General features: G+C 45.1%; 1 protein-coding gene across 3 annotated transcripts in view; it reads right to left on the reverse strand.

Annotated features, from left to right (window-relative positions):
• The window catches only part of PHACTR4 (phosphatase and actin regulator 4), an 89,856-nt gene that overhangs the window by 7,445 nt on the left and 70,299 nt on the right, over positions 1-12,112 (reverse strand). For all 3 annotated transcript variants that reach the window (XM_081868938.1, XM_081868937.1, XM_081868939.1), the window contains 5 exons: positions 10,239-10,403; positions 7,792-8,169; positions 3,289-3,859; positions 1,174-1,391; positions 207-366 (listed from right to left, as the gene is read on the reverse strand). In XM_081868938.1, the coding sequence (XP_081725064.1) occupies positions 207-366; positions 1,174-1,391; positions 3,289-3,859; positions 7,792-8,169; positions 10,239-10,403 (1,492 nt within the window). The remainder of the gene's footprint in view (positions 1-206; positions 367-1,173; positions 1,392-3,288; positions 3,860-7,791; positions 8,170-10,238; positions 10,404-12,112) is intronic.

Genomic DNA, 12,112 nt, shown 5'->3' on the forward strand with positions numbered 1-12,112 from the left:
CTGAATGGCTTTGATTTCAGGAAGCACAGAAAGTGTCCTCCTGCTTCCAGTGCTGGCAGGCCAGATGTGCAAAATCTGCCTAGGACCGCAGCTGGAGGGGTGGCTGTGTTTAGTACAAATTCAGAGAGGAAAACGGCACCTACCTAGGACATTTCCCACACAATCCCTAACTGGGCCCTATTGTACACTTCCTTCTGCCTTCCTACCTGATCAGTGTCGTCCCAATCTGCTGGCGGATTTCCTGCCACTCTTCCTTGCTCTTCCGAGGAAACGTGGTGTTCTCTTCTGGTAGCTCCTGCCTGGGAGCCATGTTGCCCAGTTTCATGGCTAGGGTATCTTTCCTCTTGACTTTGTTGGCTAGTGCAGCTTTGGAAAGAGAGAAAGAAAAGGAGATCTTGTCACAAAACAAGCAGAGTGGCTGACCCCCAGCCAGCTGTACCCTCACTTTCAGATCGCATTACCATTTTGCTGACAGTCACAGCATGGATAAGTCACAAAGCGGGAGGAATGTGCCACTGCAGCAAAGGAGCACCTGTCTGCTAATGCAAAGCATGTACAGATATAGGCCTTTTTGATCTTGCACCTCAGGGCCAAAGTAAATGTGACATAACATTTATGTGTGTTGCTTAAACACACACACACACACACACACACACACACACACACACACTGCATTAGCTGCAGGGAGAGGCCCTGATCATTAATGGGGTCACAGCAAGTGTGGGGAAGGAGAGGTGCGCTGTTTATTCTAGGTCTTGAAGAGGCATCCAAAGAAATATATACAGAACTTAAAACATGAATTAAACCTCAAAAACACTTAACCCCCCTGGATATTTTTTTTAATAGCAGATTTTTTAAAAAATAGCAGAGCAGCATTTGTAGATAGAACAGGTGTCTGAAACTCAGCAAGGGCAGTGGCCTGTGTGACTTCTAGTGGGAGGGAGTTCCACAGAGTTGGGCCCACAGCACCTCTCCTGCTGTGGATGTGAGGTAAACATCCCCCTTGAAGTTAGTGTTGGCACTGAAGAAGAGGAAAAACACACGACATCAAAGGGGGGTTCCCTGCTCCCAAGGCAAACAGCACCTGTCCTAAAGAAGGGAAAGGGTTAAATTCTCCCCTGCATTTTAGTAGCCCTCTCTGGAGTTAGTTCTGTCCAAAAGTGAGAGCCTTACTGTTATGGCTATCATCATCTTCATCCTCTTCCTCCTCCTCCTTGTACAGAATAGGTCCCTCGGAGTCTGAGTCGCTTGGACCCTCCTCTTCATCCTGTACTGTCTGGAGGCTGAGCCTGGGAATGACCGTAACAGTGGGAGACTCTCCAATGTAAACATGGGAATTGGAATGATGCACATCCTCTTGGACACCTTCCTCCTCTTCATCATCGTCTGGACTAACAGAAAGGCACACAATTGTGATTTTAAAAACAAAACACTCCAGGTCAGCCTTCTACAAGCGTGCAATTGCATGCATCAAGGTTTTATTTTCTTCCCTTGGCCTTGATTCAGTAGAAACTTATAGTTACACTTCGGGACTCCTTTCTGACCTCAATACCTGAAGAGCAATTAACCGCCAGTGGCTTCTCCCAACCTGGTGCCCTCCAGATGTTTGGGACTGCAATTGTCATCGGCACCAGCATGACCAAGGGTCAGGGCTGATGGAGGGAGGAGGGACAGCAAGCTGCCCACAGCTCTGGCAACCATTTCCCGCTGCAATGACTAGTCCATGTGTATTACACAGAACATGCTTTACAGATTTCATACTGCCTGCCAAGCTCTATTTTCAGGGCTCAGAGTGCTGGATATTAAAATCATGCCCCACTTGTGAACACCTTAATAAGCTGTTATAATTATACAGTGGTACCTCGGGTTACATATGCTTCAGGTTACAGACTCCGCTAACTCAGAAATAGTACCTCGGGTTAAGAACTTTGCTTCAGGATGAGAACAGAAATCGCATGGCGGCGGCATGGCAGCAGCAGGAGGCCCCATTAGCTAAAGTGGTGCTTCAGGTTAAGAACAGTTTCAGGTTAAAAACGGACCTCCAGAACGAATTAAGTACTTAACCCAAGGTAATTAATTAATTACAGTGGTACCTTGCAAGACGAATGCCTCGCTAGACGAAAAACGCGCAAGATGAAAGGGTTTTTCGTTTCTTGAGTTGCTTCGCAAGACAATTTTCCCTATGGGCTTGCTTCGCAAGATGAAAACGTCTTGTGGATTTGCTTCCTTTTTCTTAAAGCCATTAATACCCAGGGAATCCGCGCTCCGCAAGACGAAAAAATCGCAAGACGAAGCAACTCGCAGAACGAATTAATTTCGTCTTGCGAGGCACCACTGTAATTGATTGATTAGCTTTGTATAGCGCGCTTCATCCATAGATCCCAGGGCGGTTCACAACATAAAATTACAATATAAAACCCCCAAAATGCATAATAAAAATGAGAACAGCAACCAATAATCCCCCTCCCCCAACACTTTTAAAAGGGCATTGGAAGTCAATCAGCCCAAGGCCTGGTTGAAGAGGCAGAAGTTATCCTTCATGCCACATAAAACAAACATCCAGAAGCTGCTTAGGACTGAACAGCCCAAGAAAGACTATACCTGGGCAAGTTAATACAATCGTACCTTGGTTCTCGAATGTCTTGCTACTCGTACATTTTGGCTCCTGAACACCGCAAACCTGGAAGCAAGTGTTCCGGTTTGCGAATGTTTTTCGGAAGCCGAACGTCCAACATGGCTTTTGCTTGAGTGCAGGAAGCTCCTGCAGCCAATTGTAAGCTGCGCCTTGGTTTTCAAATGGTTTTGGGAGTCGAAAGGACTCCCAGAACGGATTAAGTTCGAGAACCAAGGTACCACTGTAATAAAATAATAATAATACCAAGTTGAGCATTAAGTTCTTTGTGTGCCTCCCCATTTCTGGTATGTCCTCACCATGGAAGTTCTGCTGGCACCTTCATTACACACCTTTTGGCACCAGGCAAAAACCTTCCTTTTCAACCAAGCCTTTAGCTGATTAATATTCTATAGCCTTTTAAATATGCTTGGGAGAGTGGAGTGGGGTTATTGTTTTATTGTTTCTGTTTTAACTATTTATTTGTGCTTTTAACTTGCATATCTATTTTGGGAACTGCCCTAAGATTTTTTGCTGAAGGGCGGTATATAAATCTAATAAATAAAAATAAGTAAATAAGAGTTCAGAAATAGACTTGGAGAGAGACTTGGAGTGGGAAATAAAAGGACAAACGGACTGCACAGAGCTCCACACCAGCAATTTCAAGTGGGACTCACACTTTCAGCATCTCAATAGTAACCGGCAGTGACTTCGTTCTGCCCAGGGTCCCGTTGTCGTCATAGGAGCCTTCGTTCTCAAAGAGCAGCGAGTGCGCCCTGTGTGAGCCTTCTGCTGGTGGTGTTGATGGCAGGGGGCTCGTCAGCGCTTGCTGGATGCGGATGTGGAGCGGGAGCGGGGGCAGCCGCGAAGGCATCCGAGGCTCTCCAAAGCCCTGCTCAGCCATCCTCTTGCCTGCATCTAGCACAGAGAGCCCTTCCTGCAGGGTTTCCGCCCGCAGTTCGGAGGGAAGGGGAGGCTCTGCCCCAGGGGTGGAGGAAGACGAAGGGACATGGGCAGGTTCTGGAGGAATGTGCGAAGGCAGAGGTGGCGAAGGAGAAGGTGGTGGGTGATGTGGCAGCATGTGCGCTGGTATCGAGGAAGGGTAGGACGACCTTTCATTAGGCGACTTGGGAGCAGCAGCCGATTCAAGGGATGAAGGCAAGTTTAATGGGATGCCTCTCTTGGGAGGCAAAGGCGGAGAAGGCTTAGACAAAGCTGTGCCACTACTGATTGCTTGAGTCAATTCAGCTAGAAGAGAAGAGAGGAACACTTGTTTGGTATGGTTACAGCAAGCACCCCAGATCACACAAAGGGGACCCAGACCAGGCAAATTCCGGAGAGAGGCAGGACCTTTCCGTGCCTTCAGTCCTTAACCCAATGGAAACCAATTTGCCAGATACCGACAGGTCATTGGGTGTCTCTGTGGTCTAAACCACTGAGCCTAGGGCTTGCCAATCGGAAGGTCGGCGGTTTGAATCTCCACGACGGGGTGAGCTTCCGTTGCTTGGTCCCAGCTCCTGCCAACCTAGCAGTTCGAAAGCACGTCAAAGGGCAAGTAGATAAATAGGTACCACTCCGGTGGGAAGGTAAACGGCATTTCTGTGCGCTGCTCTGGTTTCGCTATAAGCAGCTTAGTCATGCTGGCCACATGACCTGGAAAAACTGTCTGAGAAAAAACGTCGGCTGCCTCAGCCAGTAAAGCGCGATGAGCGCCACAACCCCAGAGTCGTTCGCGACTGGACAGGTGTCCTTTACCTTTACTTTTTTACAGGTCATTGGCAAACAAATGGGGGAGAGAGCCAGCAAGGTAGAACGGATAATGAATGGAACTTTAAAGTTTTGTTTTTCCTACTCATCCCTTTATTGATGGCTTTTTCCTCTTTTCTTGCCTCATATATTTAGGTGCTGCTGTTTACACACTGTTAATTTACAGCATTTGGCTGTTAATGTTTCGCTAGCTTAGTTAACCAAGCCATGATTTATTTAATGGGGATTTCTTAAACTATGGTTTGTTTGATCAACTGAACACTGCCCAGTGGCTTAATTATGTTTAATGCAAACAAACCACAATCTAAAGTCATGTTTTCATTGTGACTTGCAAACCTTAAGATGGCTTGGCACTAGATGCAAAACCACCACCCTTCAGTAACCATGGTTTGTTTGGCCACATGTGGGGTACCTCTGGCCCTCTGGATGCTGCTGAACTATAACCCCCATCATGCCTAGTCACTGGCCATGCCTGCTAGAGCTGATGGGAGATGTAGTTCAGAAACATCTAGAGGGCCAAAGGTTTCCCACATCTGACCCAGATGCTCACTCAACTATAAAGCCACAAGGGGCAGGTGAAGCTGGAAAACAAAAGAAACTTTGGAGATACAGGCTATGGTTTCTTTGATCATCTGTGGGGAAGCTCCTGATAAACTTGTGGTTTGTTAAGGAAATCATGGCCTTCCCCAACTTGGTGCTCTCCAGCTGTTTTGGACTACAGCCCCAGCCAAAACAGCTAAGCTGCAATGTGACAGTTTTACTCTTAAAAAGTGGGGTGTAAAGGCATTTAATAAATAATAATAACCATTAGATTTAGATCTGTGATCAAACCCCTGTTATAATTTTGGGATGTCACTCTCTCAGCCTCAGTTCCTCAACTTACCCCCATCTCAAAAAATTAAGAGAAAGCAACAACCTTGTATAGAAAAATGACAGCTTTAGATCACACTCATACACGGAATACTGGATTTTTACCTATTATTCTACAGCAAGGTAATTTCCAGTCCACAGGCCAATTTTGGCCCACCACAGATCCAATATTGGCCCACAATTGCTGTTTTACCCAAACCACATCCACCCGCCCATCAACTGAAGTGCCTTGTTACATCAGCTGATGGGCAGGATGACGGGATATAATTCGACACTGGATGTGAGAGCAGGGAACAAGATAATGCAGTCAAGGCTGCAGGATTTAATCCCTGCTCATCATTCATTCATAAATATTATCTTAGCCCTTTGTTTTCTGCCTCTCCTGGGGCTTTCTTGATCACATCAAGCTCTATAGCAAAAGCTCAAATTGTGACATGTTCCTCCCTGTGGCAGCCCAAACAGGTTCTAGGGGAAGGACAGACTACACCCTACTACTCCCGTAACCCCCCCCCCTTTACATATGCATTGACTTAACCAGAAGATTTCATACACACCTGATTCACCACATCAATATTCTAACATGGATGCCTACATACTTCATATTAACATGGGAAGCTGAGTCACTTCCTTGCTTACTGTGTTGTCTGATGGCTCTGGTTTCTGGTTTTAGTAAAGAGTGTTTTCGTTCCCTAGAGTTTTATCCACAAGAGTGCCATGTTTATGTCCAGGGGATGAGGCAAGTCCTCTTTGTATTAGCTGAGTCAGTCGTCCCAAACTTCGTGCCTTCTAGATGTCGCTAGACTCCCACTGTTTCCGGTCCTGGTCAGCATGACCAATGGGCTGGGGTGTTAGAAGCTGGAGTCTAACAACATCTGGAGAGTCACATGCTTCAGGAAGCCTGATCAAAACTATACCTACAGACCAATCCATTTCTGTCTCTGACATTCTACTTCCATGCATCCCCCAACACACACACACACACACACACACACACCCAATCCCAGGTGCTATCTGGCCAAGTCCCTTCTCATCGCTTTATATTTAAGCTCTTCCCTTCATATAAGATTGTAAGGTAGGGCTCCGCAAGCGATACAGTATAGAATTTCCTGCTATCATTACCTTGTTTGTCAGAAACAAAAGGCACACTACGCCTTACAATGTGAGTACATGTGCGTTCAGAGTAGGATTGTGAAATCTACCACACACTCCCACTGCGAATTCTCAGCAGGTGAGCAGGAACAGGTGCAGTCTTGGAAGATCTGTTTACGTTTCACCCCTCCTTCTCCCCACACCCTCAAACCGCAGGTGTTGCATAGCCCTTCCCTATATACTGCCAGGCTGTGAGTGCTACAGACATTCTTTCTGAAAAGCTTATGGCAACCTGCTCTTGTTGGTTACATTCCCTTGCCTTTCTTCCTTCATGGCATTCCATTTCTAAACAGCTCAGGTGAGTGGCTTTGTTGATATACCTTTGAACTGTGTTAAGAGACACATTGGGAAATACAGCACTGGCTTGGGCCGCATATTCCCCACCTATCCTTTACAATATATGAAGCGACCACAAAAAAAGCTTTGCTTCAGAGAACTAAGAGTTCTAAAACCTGACCAGCATCTAGAGGGGAGGAACAGCTAGAAATCACATGAACAGCTGTAAACTTGCAGAATGAACACTACACAAGTACACACACCTACATGCATGCAGTACTGTCTTACTACATGTTCATGCTTGGCCTGTGATGAGCTGTGCTGTGTACACGGCACATTTCCACAGGCTTATGCAAATGGATCCTTGCTGTTTGGAATGGGAATGAGTTACCAGAAGCATTCCAGAAAAGGTAGGACAGTTAAGAGTCTAAGTCACAGAACAGTCCTGCTCATGGTGGCCATGCCAAAAGAACAGCAAACTTCACAGCCAATTAAAGATATATCTTATTCTTGATATTGCCCAGGAGGGTAACCTATTAAAGCACAGAGGCTTGAGAGTTTAGGATTGCCTCTCTGTCTCTTTCTCTCTTACACGCAAACTTCTTTATTATATGCTCCAAGTTCTAGTGCTGTGTTTTTGGAAAAGTCTCCTAAGATACTTACAACAGAGGTATAAGAAGAAAGGAAAGTGGCATCAGGAGGCCTAGCAAAGCAAGAGAAAGGAATAAGAGACTGTGTAGAGCGTGAATGCAAACCAGATCCATTCAGAAAAATAAAAGATCCAGAGCGTGTGTGCCATGATCCACTCCCAATTGGTAACAAATAGACAAGAGTGAAACAATTATTTTCTGTATCTCAGCATAACACTTCATGCATTTGATGAAGTAGCCCTTGTAGACTTATACCACAATAAATGTGCTAATCTAAGGACAAGTACAGACATTAAAAAGCAAAAGAAAAATGTGGAAAATTGAGTGATTATATATATATTTGGTGCTTTTTCTTCAGACTTTGCCCCATCCACACTGAGCTCGTATCAATTACAACTACAGTAAGAATCAAGGAAGGGCCTGGAGATGGAACAAGGCACATTGCATACACAAAGAAGAGCCACTTACCTATTAAGGGGTTGCTATTCCTATTCATTGGCTTGGGAGGTGGAACAGGGGGTTGCTTGGCTGGTGCTGCCGTGGTAGCATTCGCAGCAGCAGTAGTGCGAGCATTTGTGAAAGCAGAGGGCACAGTCCTAGGGGCTGGGGAGGGAGCAGTGGAAAAATTGACCCCTTTCGCTGTGCTGGTGGCAGCCGCAACTGTGGAGGGAGGCATAGTCCTTGCGGTGCTGCTGGGAGGGCCAAGATCCCTCGCCTGCACATTGCTTGTTTCCTGAGAGGAGGATGACAAAGGTCGTTTCGGGGGAAGCAGAGGCTGTTTAGGAGCATGAGAATCATGGTGGTGGTGGTGCTCCACTTCTGAATTGGGATGGCCGTCCAAGGTTCCTGCAATGAAACATATTTTGCTTTTGTTTTCAGCGACATTATGACAATACCTAGAAAAGAACATCTCATCTCAGGGTAGCTCTCTGTTTGATCATCATAGGGAGCATCATTAAAGGGAGCCAAACCTTTTAAAAGTACTGTTATCTGCCCACTTGACATAAACCCTGAGCTTCCTTATGTACGTGAAGGAGAGGGTTGTGGCATCTTAGAGACTAATTCATCTTTCTGCTGAGTATGAAGGTTTGGACCACAACTTACTTCCTATATAACATGGACCTTCTGCCTCTAATGTAGCTTTCTCGCCTGGTATCCTCCGGATATTTTGGATTTCAACTCTCACCAGCCCCAGCAAGCACAACCAAATCATCTAGCAGCCACCAGGCTGAGGGGAAAGAGTAGTGCCCACAAAAGCATCGGCCACTGTAAACCAGCTGGCCTTAAGGTGCCTCACACCACTCTCTTTGGATGGCTGCAAGCCAAGAGCATATCCAGACAGTATGTTTTGCACTCCTGATTGGGCACACCAGCTGCAGGTTCCTACCCATGACACCTCCAGCACCGGGAGCCTAAAAAGCTACCATAGACTACATAGATACCACAGTCCATACGGGTTTCTGCCAGCCATGCCAATCAGTAGTCATCAGCAGAGTGTTTAAGACCTTGCATGCCTCTGTGTGTGATACAGATCAAAACCAGCAACAGTTTCCCAGTTCCTGTATTTAGAGCAAGGAAACTGTGTCTCTCCATACATTGTTGGACTCCATGATCCCTGACCATTGGCTATGTTGCCTGGGGATGATGGGAGAGGGAATCCATCAATTTCTGGAGGGCCTGAAGCTTCTCCATCCCTGACTTAGAACCTTAGCAGGGATATCCTGAAATTTAAGCATTTATGAAAAACAGTGAGTAGTATTATATAATATGCTAACCCTAGCTATGCTTTGCTCCATTGATAGGATCGCTTCATAGCATCCCAGGAGTCCCTTCAGGCACTCCCTACATGCATATATGAACACACACCCTGCCATCACCAACTGTTTTGTGGCCTGTTTGTACATGGCACTTTTTTGGAATGTTTTTAGGTTTTGTGTTCAAAATTAAACTTGCTTGTAAGCTGCCATCAAATGAGATGGAAAGGGCTTAAACTAATAAGTGCCTCCACTTATCGGAAAACAGAAAGCAACCTTAAGCTGATTCAGATCTTTGGTTCATCCAGTTCAGTATTGTCTACACTGGCTGGAAGTGGCTCTCCAGGGTTTCAGACAGGGGGTTTCTCCCACCACTACCTGGAGAGGCCAGGGATTGAACTGGGGATCTTCTGCTTGCAAGGCAGATGTTCCACCACTGACCTATGACCCTTCCCCAATGAAACAGCAATAGAATTAGGTGATTTTAAACTCTGGATTTAGTTGTTTTATTGAGGGAGCCCTTTAAATGGCAATGCTCATTTCTTCAGAATGTAGTTAGCCAGACCTGCATTTGGGGACCCTCCTACTCATTCTGCTAAGTGAAGCACTGGACTTCTACCTCCTGCCCCAGCCCTGCCTTTATGGCACCACAGACTTGAAGATTCTAAAAGTGCTGAGTTTTTGCAAAGAGGGCCTCTTCCTAGTAGTCAGGAAAAGGATCCTATGCACTGTTCTCTGTTTCCACCCAACAGTTCCAAACGATTCTGATTAAGCATTAAACAATTGTCCCTGGAAAGGGGTGGGGAAACTGCATTGGAAAGTCTTTACAGTTATTTATGTGCTGTTTGTTGGAGGAAACTTAAAAGGTTTCTTCCAATTTGCAAACCAGAGTTCAAGGTGAAGGCTGGCACTCAGCAGCAAAGCGTGGGCAGGAGGAGACAGAACGTCTGATAATAAGAGAGATAAATTGGGTGGGGCTAACCCCCTGGAAGTGAAGGTGTGAGTCGCTTGTGTTAGAAACTTGTGTGAGAATGAGGAAATCTTCATGGGTGGGTGTGCTCCACAGGAGAGACCCAAAACTGGTATTTTCACAGTGAAAGCCTGATAGTTAATGAAAAACCCTTCTCAGAGAGCCACCACTTCTGCATCCCAGTTTCTCACCTTGTGATTTCTTCAGCTCCTCTAATGGAACAGGCTTCTTAAGGCTTGTTCTTTTTCCAGTCTCTTCCTCCAGGTGTGCAAGGCTGACAATCCCAGAACCGTCAATGGGGATAGTGTGTCCATTTTTCAAGGCATCGTGGCTGAGTTTGTCTGGCTCCTCCTCATCTGTTTTGGTTGTGGGGGGGAGATAGATTAAATAAATAAATAAGAGTTAAGGAAAGCACAGACAGGCCTGAAGAGTGAGGCAGAAAATTGGCCAGGAAGGAAAAGGTGCACATACCATGTAGCAACAAGCCTGCCAGAAAAACACTGAGTCTGCAGGTGGTGGCTGAGTATTAAATATTGGTGGCTGGGATTTAAAGAAAGAAGGCACCTTTGAATAGGCCTAGCTGAGACTCCTGCGTTGCAAGGGGTTGGACTAGATTACCCTTGAGCTCCCTTCCAACTCTACAATTCTATGATTCTGTGATAACACCTTCAAGTAAAAAGGATTGATGAGTGGCGTTGTTAAGGTAAAATAACATCTGGTCCATTTATCATGACACAGGTGGGGGAATCCCAAGCATAGCAGCTGGGGCAGCCCTTCTCATTTTCTAGCACATTTTTCTTCAACACAGTCAAAAGGCTGAGGGCCCTATTTATTTAGACCTGACATGGGAAGCTTACAGAGGAATGCAGTCACACTGCAACTGATGGAGCTATACAGCCTAGGAGCTTTCATCTATTCTAATTAAACACCAGAGAAACTCAAGAGACAGCAGCCAGCAACCCCAAAGAATTCATAAGGTGCCTCTAGCCTTGAAAGGTGGGAAGCTTTTCCCCACTGTCTGAGTTCAACAACTGGAGTCCAAAGCTTTCCCTGTTAGTGTTATTCTCATTAGAAAAGAACGAAGAGTCTACTGGATAGCTACAATAAAGATCTATGATTCAAAGAGAATTTAAGACAAAAGGTGGCATCCAATGTTAGCTATACTCAGAGTAGACCCATCGAAATTAATGAACATGGCTAACTTGGGTTCATTGATTTAAATAGGCCTACTCTGATTAGAACATAGTTAAATACAAAGCTAGCAGGATGCATCCTATTGGTTATAACATCAAAGTGGTCTAAGATACAAATATAAAGCATTATTTATTTTTAATTGATCTATTTGTGTCAAGGTTCAAGCATTTGTGCACAAATCCACAAGAGTCTTACCAAGTATCTAATCTTTTCATTATTAATGGGGTCTAATCAGCAAGTAGTGGGTAGATCAAAAGGCAAGCACCTGCCACCTCTTACTGGTTGGTTTGATAAAACATGGAAACTTTTAAGTTACAGGCAATATTTCAATCCAAATTAAAGGGGTGTGTAACCTGCTCTGTTTCTAGAAAAATGTTTTCTATTTATTACATACGTAGACTTGGCAAAAAATATATATGCATAGAAGACCTTTGCATCCAAGTTCAATATTTATTTTGCACTGTGAAAGGAGATGGGAGAGCAAAGGGAAATGCTAAAAGAAACTGCTGAAGAAATGTAAACTTTGCAGCTCTTGAACTTCAAATATACAGGCAACAATGCTTCTCTATTTTGTAGCCACTCTTAAAAAAACACCTCTTAAAAATACCGTAAGTCAAACCAGGGAGGGGGGGCAGGGAAAGAAGTGCAAGACCTTGAATGCACAGTCACATAACACTGACTAGAAAAAATACTTAATCTTATTCTGGTTTGGAGGGAACAAGTTTGCTCAATTGCTTTGCCAACTCATAAAGTCACAATTTTTTACATCCAATGACATAGAACTGCACCCCAAGAGCACCTGTTCCTGCATTGCTGCCTACACATCTTCCAGGGCCCTGTGTTGCAGGTCCTTTTAACACGGTATTCTTAA

Source organism: Podarcis erhardii (assembly GCF_964252035.2).
Source record: "Podarcis erhardii genome assembly, chromosome: 7".
In the NCBI taxonomy this organism is placed as follows: Eukaryota; Metazoa; Chordata; class Lepidosauria; order Squamata; family Lacertidae; genus Podarcis; species Podarcis erhardii.